The sequence below is a fragment of the Plecotus auritus genome (genome assembly GCF_963455305.1).
Source record: "Plecotus auritus genome assembly, chromosome: 9".
In the NCBI taxonomy this organism is placed as follows: Eukaryota; Metazoa; Chordata; class Mammalia; order Chiroptera; family Vespertilionidae; genus Plecotus; species Plecotus auritus.
Genome location: NC_137783.1, coordinates 28,322,486 through 28,340,322, shown reverse-complemented (window position 1 = coordinate 28,340,322; position 17,837 = coordinate 28,322,486). Strand labels below are relative to the sequence as shown.

Genomic DNA, 17,837 nt, shown 5'->3' with positions numbered 1-17,837 from the left:
AGGGGCTGGTGAGGGTGTTTAGACCTCTTTCCGTAGGCATTCGGTTACCAGAGTGCATTTTGGAGCAGAGAGCTAACCTGATGAAATAAGAATTACATCGGAGCTAGGGACATACAGTACCTGGTCCAGATCAGAGGATTAAGGAACATGTGGGCAAAGCCAAGTGGTTTGTCATCATAAAGGCCAGAGGGAACAAGGGTGAGCAATTAGAGCCTTGAATTTGGTAGGACTGACTTTTGAAGGATTTATGCAGCAAGGTTCTTTGGCTCTGTGTTCCAGATCTGCAGCCAGTATATTTATATTTCCAGCAACTGCATGTGCGGGGTGTGACCCTAAGACCACCCAGCTCAGCCAACAGGCCAGACCAGCCCCTCTGGATTTAGCCCTTGAATAGCTACTAAAACTACAACTTCCTTAACAATATTGCAAAGCAAGGGAGATGCAGTTATTCTCAGTTTAGATCAGAGAAACAGACTCAATCATTTATCAAAAGTCACACATCTGGAAACACAGATGTGGCAGGGCTAGACTTCAAATCTGGAGCCACCTACTCAAAACTTATAGGCTTAAAAAAGTGTAATTTGTATGATTATGAAGTGAAACACAATTTTAACAAATTGTACAGAAATGAACTGAATGTGAAATCCTTTATGATTCCATCTTGAAGAGAACAGCAGAGAAAAATTCAGTATACATTGTTCGGACTATTTTCTTGCAAATGCCAATATACATTAAATACATGTATATTAGAGTATTACAGGATGGAGTCATACTTTATATTATTCTACAACTTGCTTTTTTTCACTTAATGCTATAAGTTGAACAACTTTCTGATTCCGTGAGTATGGATGTAAGTCCTTTCTCATGGCTTCAACCACTATAGAGATTCTTGTTTGTTTTTTAATCTTTATTGTTGAAAATATTACACAGTTCCTCCTTTACCCCCCATTAACCTCTTCTAGACCACGCCTGCCCCCAGTTCCCCCTCCCCAGGCCCTCACCACCCCACTTGTCTGTGTCCACGGATTATGCATATATACATACAAATAGAAATTCTTTATTTTAAATAACCCCCTTCTGATGGCTATTTACTTTTATTTCCAAAATATTAATATTTTTAAACCATGCTGTAATGAGAGAGAGAGAGAGAGAGAATGAAAATTACTTGGGTAGGATAGTCAATGAAGAAAACTTAGAATTGGAATTTCTTGTTCAACAGAAATGCATATTTAAAAAAGCCTTTTTCCCCCCAGTCAGTGTAGCTCAGGGGTTGAGCATCAACCCAGGCACCAAGAGGTCGCAGGTTTGATTCCCAGTCAGGGCACATGCCCGGGCTGCAGACTTGATCCCCAGGGGGGACCATGCAGGAAGCAGCAGCCAACTTTCTATGTCTCTCCCTTTCTATCTCTCTAAATTTCAATAAAAACATGTTTAAAAAGTTGCCCATATTTAGTCTTTGTAGCAGTTACCACCGTTTTAATGATATAATGGTGCAGATAATTGTTTAGTAAATTTATACCTATCTGCCCCATCCCATACCTCTAGCAGAATGTAAGTTTTATAAGATCAGATACTATCTATCTCTTTGCTCACCATTGTATCACTAGCTGCTAGCACAAAGTAGGTGCTTAATAAGTTATTTGGATAAAGACATGAATGAATCAATATATTTGGTACTAGCAATATTTGTGGGAAAGACATATGCAGCCTTGTAACATAGTGAGTGAGAAATTAGTTGGATGTCCTGGTGGAAATGGATGGAGGACATTTAAAGACACAGTGCTAAAGTTCAGGTTAAGCTTTACTTGAAACATGAAAAAAAAAAAGGTGTCTTATAGAATAAAGGTATGTTAAGAGGAAAGACAAAAATTAATAGTTGAGATGCAGGGTGAAGGTAAATGGGAGGAAAAAGGAAACATGTCTACTTTTTGAAGCTAAGGCAAGAGTTTGTTCTAAAGTAGGGAATATTCAGCTGATCAAGGCCAGGTATTTGGGAGTAATTTGTAACTCTCAGAGAAATTTTTTCTGATAGAGTGAGTCTCAAGTGTTTTTGCTGTTGTTGTTTATTTGTTTTTTAATTTAATAAATCTGTAATGTTCAGATTATTACAATTGTTCCTCTTTTCCCCCCCATAGCTCGCCTCCACCCGGTTCCCACCCCACCCTCTGCCCTTGCCTCCCCACTACTATCCTCATCCATCGGTGTAAGACCTTTGTCCAGTCTCTTCCCGCACCCCCCACACCCCTTTCCCCCTGAGAATTGTCAGTCCACTCCCTTTCTATGACCCTGATTCTATTATATTAACCATTTTATTCTGTTCATCAGATTTTTTTATTCACTTGATTTTTAGACTCACTTGTTGATAGATATGTATTTGTAGTTCATAATTTTTTACTTTACCTTTTTTTCTTCTTCCTCTTCTTAAAGAGTACCTTTCAGCATTTCATATAATACTGGTTTGGTGGTGATGAACTCCTTTAGCTTTTTCTTATCTGTGAAGCTCTTTATCTGCCCTTCAATTCTGAATGATAGCTTTGCTGTGTAGAGTAATCTTGGCTTGCAGGTTCTTGCTATTCATCACTTTGAATATTTCTTGCCACTCCCTTCTGGCCTGCATAGTTTCTGTTGAGAAATCAGCTAACAGTAGTATGGGTGCTCCCTTGTAGGTAACTGTTTTTCTCTTGCTACTTTTAATATTCTCTCTTTGTCTTTTGCTCTTGGCATTTTAGTTATGATGTGTCTTGGTGTGGTCCTCTTTGGATTACTTTTGTTTGGAGTTCTGTGCGCTTCCTGGACTTGTAAGTCTATTTCTTTCACCAGGTAGGGAAGTTTTCAGTTATTATTTCTTCAAATAGGTTTTCAGTATCTTACTTTCTCTCTTCTTCTGGCACCCCCATAATTCAGATGTTGGTACACTTGAAGTTGTCCCAGAGGCTCCTTACACTATCTTCATATTTTTGGATTCTTTTTGCTTTTCCAGTTCGGTGTTTTTTGGTTCTTTGTATTTCAAATCTTTGACTTGATCCTTGCGTTCCTCTAGTCTGATGTTAGGTCTCTGTATAATATTTTTTATTTCAGTCAGTGTATGTTTAATTTCTAGTTGGTCCTTTTTCATATCCTCGAGGGTCTCACTAAATTTATTGGCCTTTTCTAGGAAATTCTTGAAAAACCTTATAACTGTGGTTTTGAACTCTATATCCAGTTGTTTGCTTTCCTCCATTTCTTTCATTTGTGATCTGTTTCTTTGTCTCCGCATTTTCGTTGCTTCCCTGAGTTGGTAGAGTAGCTTTGTGTGCTAGGTGTCCTATAGGGCCCAGTGGCTCAGCCTCCCCAGTTACCTGAGGTGGACACTCTTGGTGCACCCCTTTTGGACTGTGTGTACAGCCTTGTTGTAGTTAAGTCTTGATTGTTGTTGGTATCACTGGGAGGAATTGACCTCCAGGCCAGTTGGCTGTGAGGATCAGCTGTGTCTACGCCGGAAAAACTTCTGTGCTGGAGACAGCCTTCTGAGATAAGACTTGCAAAATTGCAAAAGCCTCTGAGCTCAGCTTGGATGGGGCGGAGTCTCAGGGCTGAGCAGACAGCGTTGGCTTCCCGTCAGCCCTGCCCTATGAGGCCCCTGGGTCTCAGTGTCCCTTGGTAATCGCTGCAAGCACCTTTGAGAGAAAGCTGCCCTCGGATTTCACCCACTGCCAGACAATCCAGTTTCTCCCCCAATGATCTGGATTCCCAGATTCTCTCCTGGAACTGGAGTTCAGCGCAGTCAGGAGCTTCTGTCTTCCTCCCGCTAGAGAAAGCCAGCGGCACACTCAGCAGTCAGTCCTCTCTGCGTGCACTCACACGTGTGCCTTCAGACCTCTGCCTTTCAGGGCTCACCTGAGTTTGCGTGCACTCCTCTCTTTTCCCAACAGTCCAGACTCCCCCCGTATGAGTCTGGGTCCCCAGGATCTCGCTCGGAACTGGGGTTCAGTGCAGTCGGAACTGGGGTTCAGTGCAGTTGGGAGCTTCTGATTCTCTCCCGCTAGAGAAAGCTAGCCAGGCACTCAGCCGCCCGTCCTCTCCACGTGCGTGTCTCCGTACCTCAGCCTTTTGCAGCTCCTCTGAGTCTCCGTGTGCCCCTCTCTTTCTTTCTAGTTATAGAATTTCCACTTAGCCAGCTTTCCTGTGGTTCTGGATGATGTCCATTCTGTCTTTTAGCTGTAGTTTTGAAATTGTTGTGCGAGGCAGCAGTTTAAGTGTTCACCTATGCTGCCATCTTGGTTTCTCCCGAGTCTCAAGTTTTAATGTGCATAGAGGTCTCTGAGGCTGCTTTGTCTAGTTTTATCAAACTAGAGATTCATGGGACGCCCTTCCCAGAAAGTCTGACTTGCTGGGGCCTAGAAATCTGTTTCTTGTAATAACCACTCTCCTCTTTCACCAAGTAATTATGGATTATAGGGTAGATTGCCTAGGAATCACTTGGAGGAAACTTGACATTAAAGTAGAGGGATGTCAGCTACGGGGAAGGAAAACAGGAAAGGGGTGAGTAGTGAGCAAAGAGGAACAGCAGATCGCCACCTGCTGTTTAAGCATTTAGAAATGGACGGCTGGGAAGGTCATGGATGGACACATTTTTGCTTTTGTCCACTGCATTGAAGAGATTGTGTAGGGCACGACTGAGAATGTGAATGCAGCTGGCGCCTGGAGCATGTGGGACAGTTAGGATGCCTGCGGTTGGAGGTCAGGGGAGGAGCACTAAATGAGAAGTGTTCCAGGAGAGCTTTTGCTTTTCAATAGTAATGCTGGACTCAGTTCATCTTGTTAAAGTCCTGTCCTTAGAAAATGCATGAAAATTAAATAAAGTTCATTAATAATGCCTAAGGACTGACCTCATCTCTGAGCTTCAGGCAACTGGCAGGCAAGAAGATGATGTTATTTTAAAAATTTATTTCTGACTCATGCTTCATTGAATTAGATAACTTCTGGATAGCTTTTTCTTAAAAGCAAATTGCAATAAAAAGGAAAGTATGTACATTAGAATTTTAGTGGCTTATGGGTGGCTTTTCTTTAGAATACATAATTTCCAGGAAATTTTAGTATTTCAACAACAGAATAACAAAATGAACATGCTCCAATGGATTTAAGATGGCAAAATAAGTGTGTACAGATATGAATTTCTCCCTTACACCTGAAATTTATTTTCCAGTGTTTTCTTAGGCATATTAATTAAATCATCTCATTAAAAAAAATCGAATGGCATTGAGTCTAAAAACATCAAAGTGACCGTTGATTTAGTAACTGAATGTTTAAATCTTTCACGATGAACAGTCCAGGTCATTTTTTGCCCTAAAGCGGGTCCCCATCTGTCAGAACATGACTCAGGAGATCCTTCTTTCTGCCTGTGTCATTTAAAGTAGGAGAATGACATTCTACCTCTCTTTATCCACATCAGGTTAGATCACTGCAGCCACAGTCTACATTATGACAACTTCCTTTGTTTATTTCCAGCTCAGTACACCACACCAGGTCAACACGAACTCTGACCCAGTGGGGTAAAGGAAGGCTGCTGGTTGGCCAATTAGAAATGAGACTCCAGGGGGTGGCATGAGGTGTTTGGCCTCTCTCACCTGCTGATCCAGTTCACCACAGCCTTCAGGCTGACCGAGTGCCAGGGAGAAGGTGACGCGTTTGGGCAAAGTCTCGCTGGCTCTTCTCTGGTGCTCAGTCTCTAGGGAGGTTGTTCACTGCCTGCAAGTGTCTTCTCTGTATTCGGGAAATATGGCTTTGGGTGTGAAAGTGGGTCAGGATTCTGAGCTCAGCCACCAAAATGGTATTTAAAAAGAAAGGAAGAAAAGGAGAGTTAACGGAATTGAAGCTAAAAAGGTCACACCATACACACTGGGCTAGCCCAGATATTTTTCTCGCTGTTCTGTCCTGGCATTATTTGCTGCTGGTTTTTAGAGGCTGAACTGCCGAGCTGCTTCCACATTTCCTTGGGGGAAGTTGGGACATGGAGACATCAAATTGGGACCCCGCGTCAAAGGATTCTGCTGTTGGGCTGTGCCACTGTGAGGGCGCAGGAGGAGTAAACTTTCATCAGCTCAGAGCTGTGAAATGGCACTTTGGAGAGGGCTCCTGCCCATCGCAGGCCACTCGCGGACCACACTCATTTTCACCACATGCCCTCTGGGCCCCTTGTGAAGTGCTTAGTGGGTTCCAGGAGCTACTTGTTAGCTGAATCCATGGGACACAGAGGGGTTGTTCTTTGTGTGCTCATTGTGAATATATGGTCTGGATATCTCCTCTGGGCCTGGTTCCCCAAGGCCTTGCATGTGAGGATTAACAGGAAGCAGACACTCCCCTACTCCTCTTTTTAATTTTTAAAAAAATATATATTGATTTCAGACAGGAAGGAAGAGGGAGAGATAGAATCATCAATGATGAAAGAGAATCATTGATCGGCTGCTTCCTGCACGCCCCCAGCTGGGGTCCCATCCTGAAATCCGGGCATGTGCCCTTGACCAGGAAATCAAACCTGGGACTCGTCAGTCCGCAGGCCGATGCTCTATACACTGAGCCAAATCAGCTAGAGCTTCCCTGCTCCTCTTTAAAAGGATATTAAAGAGGAAAATGGTTGTGTCTTCAGAGGCTACAGTGAGGCAAAGAGGCTAGAGATAAAGGCAACAAGACAGGAAGCTCTAAGACAAAGGGAACTTAACTCTCTAGGGGGACATGACAGGTTAAATATGTCCCAGGCTGTAGTTCAGATGTTATCACATCAGGAATGTGGGCTGTACTGGGGGTGGAGAGTGGGGAGCAGGTTAACATTCAATCAGGCATTCCTGATGAATGTTTTCCATTAGCTAAGCCACGCCACCGGCCACCGAGTGATGAAGCAGGTGTGATGAGCCCGCATGGGGATGAGGAAAGTGAGCTGGGAGGGTCTCGTAAGGATGACTGGCAAGTAGATACAGGGCTCACGTTCACACCCAGGCTGACTCGCTACGCTGCCTTTGTGCTCTGTGCTCCAGCGCTCGTCAAGCCTCCTCTGAGAAAAGAGAATTTATGTTTTATTCCTGCCTGATGTTGAGTGTTTTCCTCCTGCCTTTGGTGTTCTCTGGGTGTCTTGGTTCTCCCTTACACCTGAAGTTTATTAGCTGCTGAAGTGTGAGGAGCTAGAGAAGTCATCTCTGCCAGCATCCGGCTTGATCCACTGCTGTCCACCTCCCTGTCCCACCCAAGATACTGTCACCTCTCCCCATTGACATCCTGCTTCCTCCCTTGCCCCCATACTCTATTCTCACCAGCACACCCACAGGTCTCTTTGTAAATGTTAATGTCATTTATATCACACCTTTGCTCAACACCCTAATAGCTCCCCATTTCACTCCAAGTACAATGAAACTCTGAATGTTGACCTGTAAGGCCTCCTTACTTTCCTTGCCTCTCTGATTTCTTTTCTCACCATTGTCGTCTCCACTCTTTCTTTTTTCAAGAGGACACATTATCTTCTAACTTACTATGTAATTTATTTATTCAAAACGTTACTGTTAACCTGTCTCTCCTGAATGTAGACTCCACAAGGGCAGAAATCTTGCAAACTTTATCCATGCTCCACATACCTAGAACAATGCCTGGCACATCCTAGGTGGACAATGGATGTTGGTTGAATGAATATATGATTGAAACAACGAATAAACCTGTATTGAAAGAATTAAGTAAGCTACCTATAAGTTTTTAAAGGCTGGTGCCTTTGTGGGGTGGGGGGGAGGGCATATTTTAGCATGGATCTAGAGCAAAATATTTACTAAGCTTCTATTACATGCCTGGGAATGTGATGGGAAGTATACTGTGGACTTTAAGGAAATTGCCTCTTCATTCATTAATTTAACAAATATATATTGAGCCCTTACTAAGTAGCAGGCACTATTCTAAATGCAGGATAGAAGATAAATAATAACAATGAAATGTTCCAGATACTGGGCCCAGTGGTGCCAGATCCTCTGATATATATATATATATATATATATATATATATATATATATATATATATATAATATTTTTAAGAGAAGCTGAAATCTGAATTTTTGTATGAATCTCCCAATTTTTAAATTTTAATAACTAACTAAAAATTTAAGTTTACTGTAACAGCTAAATTAAGCGTTTATAATGACCAAATATTGCCTTTGGGACTGTAGCTTATATCTGTTATGTTTGAGGGATTATGTGATACTGATTCTAAAGAAGTGAAACTTCTGGATGGGTAAGTGGGATCTCCCGGGCTGGGCAGGTCTCAGGGGCGCTGTGGGAGGAAAGGAGGAAGTGAGGATATTTCTGCTTCTCCCTGTACCTGGGCCAAAGGTGTGGAGGGAGGCGGGACAGGCTTAGTGCTGAGGTGGGAGGGGTTAGGGAAGATGTGTATTTCATTATCTGTATTGGCAATAGTCTCCCTGGGCTACACTGAATCATCCTTTCTAGGTTAAACTTATTGCATGTGTCAGGATACAGCTACCTAAACAAAGACAAAGTATTAGACAGGATGGAAATTGGTCTCTGTCATAATGGTCTGCGTGCAAGCAAACTAGACCACTCCCCTTCTCTTCTTGCTTTGCCATGGCTCCTCCTGGTGACTGAGGATGGCTCACCTGTGTGGCAGTATTCCAGCCGGCAGGAAGGCCAAGGGCGATGGAGAAGGCCATGTCCCTTCCTTTAAAGGGTAGGATCCAGACTTCTATTCATACCCCATTGGCCCGAGCTTGGTAATGTGGAAAATGTAGGTTTTCCCTGGGTGGCTTTGTAGCAGCTAAAAATCACATTTTTATGTTAGAGAATGGGTATTGCAGAACAGGCAGCCGTGTGCTGCATTTGCTCCTATGGGCCTCTGGTCGATGAGGTGAGGTATCTCTTACTGTACGCTCAGTTTTCTAATTATTTTAGCAGACCCCAGTAGCACAAATGGAAGGTGACACTTGACATTCACTTTCCCCTCTTTTAGATTCTTCTGTGTCTGGTTAGATTGGAGTAGCATGCTCTGTTTTGTTTTGCTTTGTGTGTTTGTGTGCATAGTTGATGTAGAGCAGCAGTTTTGGTATTGGGACACCTTTGCATTCTTAAAAATTGCTAAGGACACTAAAAAGCTTTGTGTGGGTTATAGATATTTATATTTATATTCATATTCATATTTATATTTACCATATTAAAAGCTAAAACAGACATTTAGAGGCATATTCAAGTAAGCATTGCATGAACTTGAACCTTGGGAAATCCCCACTATACAATTGTTAGAGGTTGATGGTAAAAAGCAAATAATGTTTCAGTAACATTATGAAACTAACTAGAGGCCCAGTGCACAAAATTTGTGCATGGGTAGGGTCCCTAGGCCTGGCCAGCCATCAGGGCCGATCTGTGGGGCAACTGGCAGGGCAATCAGGGCCCCCCGCTTGCCACCTGCCTTGGCCGGCCTGGTGCCACCTGCTCACCAGCCATGCCTCCTGCTGCAGCCGCTAGTCGCCTCCCTCTGCAGGGCAACCAGTAGGGCCATCGGGGATGGGGGGTGCTCCGCTGACACCCGCCTTGGCTGGCCAGGGGCCTGCAGGCTGGGGGCAGCTCCTGCATTGAGCGTCTGCCCCCTGGTGGTCAGTGCACAACACAGCAACCGGTCATTCTGCTGTTCACTCCATTTGCATATTAGGCTTTTATTATATAGGATTATATAGGATATTGACCACACACACCCTTGAATAGGATCTTGGGGACCTTTTCTACATTTTGACAGCCACTGATCAAGAGAACATAACCTATTTATGTTGATTTTAGTAACTGTAACATATTATAACTGATAAGTGCTAGGAATGGAGATTAAAAAAATAAAGGAATTAAAACAGGATCAGTGCCATGGAGTAGTTAATGATAAATAATAATAAGTTGACCAACCAATCTACAAACTTGTTTCATCTTAGATTTGAGAGGAGTTGGGTCTCTTTCTATTTCTGAGTTGTACGTAAATGTATGTGTGGGAGTTAATGGTGTTTAAGATATATTGAATTAAAAATTTCATACATTTCAAAGTTCATTACAGAGAAGTTTGTTTGATTTTTGTGCATACTTACCATTGTTTTGGATCACTCAGCCCTGAAGCTGTCTTTTCTCCCTTGCACATCCCACTGCCTACAATGGAAGTGTGAAGAGCTGTGTATTTGCATTTTCAGCCACCCTTGCAGCCAGGCTGCAGGCATGTGACCTAGGCTCTGCCAATCAGATACCTCCTCTCAAACTTTGGAACAGAAACTAGTGACATGAAGAAATGGAGGCAGCTCCCCATGTTTTCCAGGGCAGCAGTGGGTGTTGTTGGTGGGAGCTGCAGGCTCTCCAGCCCGTCAGACAGGTGCTGCTGTGTGATTTGGGGTGATCTTCCTGGATATGTAGCCTCCAAGCCCGGTTTCTCTGGTCTTCCTGGAAATTTTTTTTATAAATATTTTTTTATTTTCCAATTACAGTTAACCTACAATATTCTTCCTGGAAATTGTGATCTTTCCATTATCCTCTGAATTCAGGAATCATGCTTTTACTTACAAGAATCCTGCTTCATATATTCTTAAATGCAGTGTCTCTGGAAGTATTGTTTGGAAACTTCCTGTGTCAAAATCACCTGGGCCACATCCTAACATGTTGTACCTATTGGTGGGCTTAAAACTGATGGGTTCAGAACCCTGTGGGGGAGTTCTAGGAGACTGCATTTGTAAAAAGTCCCAGGTTTACAACAGGGGAAAGGGAGGACATACTAGTATGTAATATTTTCAACAATAAAGGTTTAAAAAGGAAAAATAAAATAAAAACAGAAAGTCCCAGGTTTATGTAATTTTTAGATAGAAAAAAATTTAAGAATCACTGGTTCTTATGTTTCCAAGTTCTTAAATGATTTGTTTTCTGTTTAAAGATCTGAGTAACCCCAGAAGGTTTTGCAAGGCCCTAATCAATGACTAGTATTTCCTTGTTCCATTTTCTTCTCACCCAGCTCCAAATTCCCCAAAAGCCTCTTTGTTCTGTCTCTTTAACACTTGTAATGTCTTTTTTTTTTTCTGGTTTATTTCTTCTCACTGAGAGGTGATAATTCCCCAAATGGGATTGCCTACATTCAATGGTGCCTGAATTAATTTGGGTGTTAAACTACACTGTGACCATGACTCTCTCCAGGTTATTTCTTTCTGGTGCATTTCTGCAACCTTCAAGGTTAGATCTCCAGGGATCCATGGAGAGAATGAAGGGGAAAGTAGAATATGCTGTGTGACTTTCCTTGAAGGGTTTTTCAGCAATGGATTTAGGCCAAAACATAACAGATGGATTGAATGATCTACTTCTGAGATTTCTAGAATCACAGAATGTTATAACTTGAGAGAATATGGCTTACCCCTCTCATTTCATAAATGAGGAGCTGATGTGGAGGTCTGTGTCCATCATCACATCAGTGACCAGTGGCGTATACAGGCCAAAATACTTTTAGAAGAAGTAGGAAGTGGTGATGCAAAGCTTGACCTAAACTACCATAAAGAAGAAGGAGGCTCACATTTGAATGATTCTTTGAACTTGGGCATATTCACTTAACATCTGAGCCTCAGTTGCCTCAATTGCAAAATAAAGATTCTAATAATCGTTAAGATTTATAGGATATTGGCTGTGTGTTAAGGATTATTCTAAACACTTAATATGGTAATTCATATAATCCTCATCACAACTGCATGACAGAGGTACTACTATTTACCCCATTTTTCAGATCAACAGAAAGGGCAGATAACTTACCTACACTCACACAATTAGTAAATTTGTTTTCTATTGCTGCTTTACAAATCACCACCAGCTTCATCACTTTATTATCTCAGAGTTTTGTGAGTCAGGAGTCTGGGGATAGCTAGGTCTTATGCTTGGGGTCTCACAAGGCAGCAATGGGGGTGTCCAGCAGGGTAAGGGTCTCATCTGAGTCTTGGGGTCCTTTTTTAAACCTACGGAGTTATAGGCAGAATCCATTGCCCCGCAGCTGTGGAACTTATGGTGGCTGAGTCCTCAAGGCCAGCAGGAAAGTGTGTCCCTCTTTGAAAGGTCTCACCTGATCGATCATGTCTGGCTCACCCAGGAGAATATCCCCTCTGGTTAACGTAACATCATATGATTAGGGGCCTTCATATATCTGCAAAATCTCTTCATCTTTGCCCTACAACATATATAAACATGAGAGGAATATCCCATCACCTTTGTTACATTCTATTGATTAGATGCCACTTACAGGTCTTGTCCACACTTAAGGGGATGGGAGTTAACCTATGGATACCAAGGGGCAGGAATCCCAGAGTCATCTTAGAATTCTACTTCCATAGCTGGTAGGGCTTAGTTTAAGCACAGACTGACTTAAACCAGGAGTCCATGGCCCCCGAGTTCATGCTCTTAACCACTATGATCTTTCTCACTTGGAAGAAGGTAAACCCACTTAATAACCTTGCATAGAATTCAGAGTAAGATAATGCCCAGCAGATTCATTCTGGGTGCTATGCAATAATTAATTTTCTTCACACCTCCACATTTAAAAAACGATCATCACCTGCAGTTTTGTATTTTCAGGAATTTATTTCCAATGGTCGATCACTCTAAAAAACTGAGATTATTAAAGTTACTTAAGTTTGTTCATATTCTTCTGAGGCAGACATAATCCTCAAGGTTTAGCTTTGAGGCAGGAGTTGTTTAAAAAATAACCTAAGCCCGGCCGGGATGGCTCAGTGGTTGAGCTCGACCCATGAACCTGTCAGGGCATATGCCAGGGTTGCAGGCTCGATCCGCAGTGGGGGGCATGCAGGAGGCAGCCAATCAGAGATTCTCTCTTATCATTGATGTTTCTCTCCCTCCCTCTCCCTTCCTCTCTGAAATCAATAAAAATATAAAATTAAAAATAAATAATAAAATAAAATTATTAAAAAATAATATAAGCTCTGCTTTTTTGTTTTTGAGACAGATGAAGTGATTGAGAAGAAACACTGAACACCCTTATTTTGGAGACAGGACGCCATGGACCAGCCATTTACTGTGAATTCTCTGGTAAGAAGCACCAACTGATACTTTACATATGGTTGGAAAACCCAAAAAGGGGAACGGAAACAAACCAAATGTGAAATGAATCACAGTTACTTCAAGAAGTTTAGCACTTGTCATTTATCATCCATCTGTGTGGTCCTCTCCTTTGAGGAAGTGACTAATAAAGCCATCTTTGCTAGAATTAAAAATAATTTTTTTCCACATGATTGTGAAGTGTTGCTTTATCCGGTTAGATCCTAGAAGTGTAGTCCTTTCGCAGAACACACTATTTGAGAAGAATGTCAAAGTTGACTTTGCAGCAGGTCCATCTACCACTTCATTGGGCCTCAGCTTTGCAGATAAAAAGCGGAGGCTTAATAACGACCGAGAAACATTTTAGAGTTAACACCTAAGTGTTGCTTTGGGATCTTGTGTAAATGTCTGCATTCTTGAAACCCTTGTTTTTCTCGCTTTTCCACTTTCAGCCCAACACCGTGCACATTTTCTCTAGTTACATCTTAGAGGAGGCGTGTGCAGGAGAGGAAATAACAGGGGCCTTGGGATCACATGGGCTTATTCTGTGTCCCAGATCAGTCTTCAAGCGTGAATATAGGCACATTATATAACCCCCGTGGCCCTGTTTTTGTACTCTGTGCCTTATGACAATTGGAAACAATATTTTTAATGTCCCCAGCCTATCGCGGGGGCTTGATAAGTGGAAGTTGTCATTACCTACCCTCCCTCCTGATGACCCTCCCCAGCCCACTCTCTGCAGCCCTGTGGGTAACCCTGAGAGCAGCAGTGTTTTGCAGACCCTCTACACACAACGGGTCCAACTTATGAAGAGTGAAGGAACATTAAAAATGTTGTTTCCAATTGTCATAAGGCACAAAGTACAAAACAGGGCCATGGAGGTGATATAATGTGCCTATCCAGCCGTGGGCAAACTACGGCCCACGGACCGGATCCGGCTGTTCTATCCGGTTCTCTTGCTCTCCCCTCCGCTCCTTTACTTTGAATTTATATTAGTTCACACAAACACTCCATCCATGCTTTTGTTCCGGCCCTCTGGTCCAGTTTAAGAACCCATTGTGGCCCTTGAGTCAAAAAGTTCGCCCACCCCTGCATAGTCACACTCAAGACTGATCTGGGAGACTGATATGTCTTCTTTTCCCTTCTGCTCTAAGTTGAACTGGCTTTCCCACCCTGTCACAGGAGGGATAGCTGGAGGCCTCCAGGGTGGGAAGCCCAGGCCCTGAGAGCATCCTTGGGTAGAAAGAAACAGGGAGGAGGAAACACACCCACATTACTGCAGGCCGAGTCAAAAGAGTGATAGAAGGTGCAAGAGGCATAACCTGCTTTGGACTTCATGTGGCCCTGAGAAACCCAGTTATGTATGGCTCTCTGGTTAGATATTAAACCTCTAGAAGCAAGAGTCATTCCAGGTATCTAGGATTCTATCCGCTATAAAATTACCACCCAGGTAGACCAGATGGCTTTGGAAAAACTCCAGTAATCTAATTCACTGCACCTGGCCCCTGAAGACTGGATCAGTAATTCATGGCCGGACTAAAACTATGTCTACCTTGATTTCTTTTTAAATTTTCTACAGACCTTAATCAAATGCTCCACCAACACCGTAGTGAGACTTGCAACCTACCCTCTGACAACCTGAGAGAGACTTGGGAAGCTAAATTTGTTCTGGGATAACTCCATTCTTGGAGCATCAAGAACTGGTAGAGTGGTCAAAAGCGGTGCTTCTCAAACTGTAACATGCGGGCCTCTGGGAAACTGGTTACAACTTCCAGCCTATCTCCAGAGGCTTTGAGTCTGTGGAAATGAGGTGGGGCCTATTAGAAATCTGCATTTTTGAGAAGCCTGGTGGATGCTGATGCTTCTGGCACAGGGAAGCACTGGCCTAAAGCAGGGGTCCGCAAACTGTGGTCTGAGGGCCCAATTCATCTGCTTGTCTTTGTCAATAAAAATTTGGAACACAGCCAGGATCGTTGTGTTAAATTCTATGACGTGTGGCTGCTTTCACACCAGCACAGCTGAATAGCTGAGGTGGAGACAGTATGGCCCGCAAAGCCTAAAATAGGTGCTGTATGGCCTTTAACAGAAAACAAACAAACAAAAACTTGCTGACTTTTTTGCCTTTCTGAAGCACTTTCTCCCAAATAATTGAATTATTACCTTGAATGTGTATATGTTGTGTTTTTCCAAATGTGTACGGATGTTGTTTTTATTAATAAAATACAAATATATTCATATCGCTGACTTCTTAGTAATGTTTTATTATTTTTGCAGTCAGGGATGAATTAGTGTAATTACTATTATGTGGAGGTCTGAGAGTCTTCTTAATGTTAAAAAAAAAAGGGGGGGGTGTCCATATGCAAGGAAAGGCTTCTCTGGGACTTATCTGTGGAGTTTTATTCACTTAGTGAAGACGCAGGGAGGCCCTGGAATCTCCTTATTAAACTAGATATATTCTGGGACAGAGCTGAATCCTCATAGCAGTATCTTGGAGACCCCTCGGAGTAGAAGGACAGGAGCCCTCCCCTGGCAGGAATCCTTTTCTTGGTCTGGAAACGCCCATGAAGAAAAAGAATCGATGATATTTCACTTAAAATGACCTTCAACATTTGCATACCAGGAACTGCCACCTAATTGTGCTCTAAAACCTAAAAGAGATCTTCCCTCAAAAAAGAAAAAAAAAAAAAAGTATATTCATCCTAGGAGATGTGCATCTTTTTGTGTGTGTAGATCACATGTTAAAGCGAAAAGACGGTGCTTTCATCATCTTATCAAGACTTATGAAAAGCTTTCCTTAGATATTGGTGTCAGGTATTTAGGACAGAAAATACATCCATCATTTCGGTCAGATTCATTTCTTCTTATAATCAGAGGTTGAAACTTCGCTTTGCAGAAAAAGTTAGCTGCTATGCCCGACCACACGGACGTGTCCCTGAGCCCGGAGGAGCGGGTCCGCGCCCTCAGCAAGCTCGGCTGTAACGTCACCATCAACGAGGACATCACTCCGCGCCGCTACTTCCGATCCGGAGTAGAGATGGAGAGGATGGCGTCCGTGTACCTGGAAGAAGGAAATTTGGAAAATGCCTTTGTTCTGTATAATAAGTTTATAACGTAAGTCTTGGAAATGAGAGAATTGGAAATATATCGACGTGATGTGTTGGTGAGACAGTTTGGATGCCGGGAATGTTTTCGTGTTCAGACCAATTTTACAATCTCCAAAAACATTAAATGTGTAGGTTTTTAAATGACCAAGTAAATGTCCTCAGAGGCATCCCATATCATGTCCGAGGCGCGGGGATGGGGAGAAGGTCAGGGATGTGATGAGGGCTATGAGATTCCCTCTCAACTAGGCCAGCATGGCAACCTGCATGTCCCTGCCTTTAATTTTTCTCTTCTCAAGTAAAATTTCTTATTTCCTGCCATTTTACCCCGGCAGGAATGCAAGCTTTATGAGAGCAGGAGCCTCAGCACAGCTCTCTCTACAGCCTCTGGAACATGCCATTCACATTTTAAAAATTTGATTTGATGGGTTGAGTCTGGGGGATGAGTTAGCAATGGTAAAAGGATATGATTCCAGGAGAGAGTGTAACAGTTTGACATTGTAATTATTAAAAAAAAAAAAACAACAACAACAACCAACACATACAATTTATTTAGCTGTGTAATAAGCTAAGTATAAAGGAATTTCCAAAATGTTGAGGGAAAGTGGCTATCTCAAAACAGCCATGTGAAAATATACATACTCCTCATTAGATAGATATTGTGAGTAACATATCCTAGTTTAAGACTTAACAGAAATGCAATTTGGATTTTCTTTACCAATTTGCCAGTTTACTGGTTGGGAAGATCTGTTAGCAATAATTATTTAAGCTGAAACCCTTATTTTTGTTTTAATTGAATGTCACTTGTTGATTAATTTCACCAGTTCAGTTGGGGACTTAACCTGAGAACATGTGAGAAGTCGATGGCTGGCAACCTTTGGTCCACCTGGCACAATCAATTGTTTCTAGAAGGTTAAACAATAAATATGAAATTGGAGGTTATCAATTGTCATCGATAGCACATTTCCCCCCAAAACTTTAATTTCCTAACTAGTACAGGTTACCAATTGGTAATATTTCTTTTTCACTTTCTGTTCAAATTTTGCACACATTTCTATGCAATTGAAGGTGTGGGAAAGGGGAAGGCCACTATACTCTCAGTTACTGACTAATCAGAATATATTAATCCTCCCCCATCATTACCCATGTGGCAATTTGTAATTCACTTACCTCCCCTGGGCTTCAATTCCTTATCTACAAATGACTTGAGGATGAATATCTCTGAGTGAGGTCTCTTCAACTGGAAATGTTTGTGACTTTATTCTATTTAAAAAGACCTAGGCAACTAACAATTTATGTCGCCTCTTAAAGCCTTAATTTTCTCATTTGAGAAATGAGAGTTATGATACCATTCAAGGTTACCCTATAGGTGAAATGACGAATGCATGTGTGCTTTGTAAACAACAGAACATCAGTAATTATAAGATAGCACATATTAGCTGATCAAAAATAGTATGTATAGCCCATCACAATCAATGAAGGGTTATTCATTCATTTAACAAATATTTATTGAGCACTTATTATGAGCAGGACACTATTGTCCAGGCTGGGGATACATCAGTAAGAAAATCCAATGGAAACAATATCTTGTGGAAGCATTACTTTTAGTTTACTATATCTGGAAGTAATGTACCTGGTTGGCTTTAAGGATTTGCCTTTACTTCTGC

The 17,837-nt window shown here is 42.2% G+C and overlaps 1 protein-coding gene across 8 annotated transcripts in view; it reads left to right on the top strand.

Annotated features, from left to right (window-relative positions):
• The window catches only part of STAMBPL1 (STAM binding protein like 1), a 45,566-nt gene that overhangs the window by 9,831 nt on the left and 17,898 nt on the right, over positions 1-17,837 (top strand). For 5 of the 8 annotated variants that reach the window (XM_080687721.1, XM_080687723.1, XM_080687726.1 and 2 more), the window contains 2 exons: positions 12,974-13,060; positions 15,963-16,180. In XM_080687721.1, coding sequence (XP_080543847.1) covers positions 13,031-13,060; positions 15,963-16,180 — 248 coding nt within the window. In that variant the 5' untranslated portion in view covers positions 12,974-13,030. The remainder of the gene's footprint in view (positions 1-12,973; positions 13,061-15,962; positions 16,181-17,837) is intronic. The other 3 variants (XM_080687724.1, XM_080687722.1, XM_080687727.1) reach the window with 1 other exon arrangement.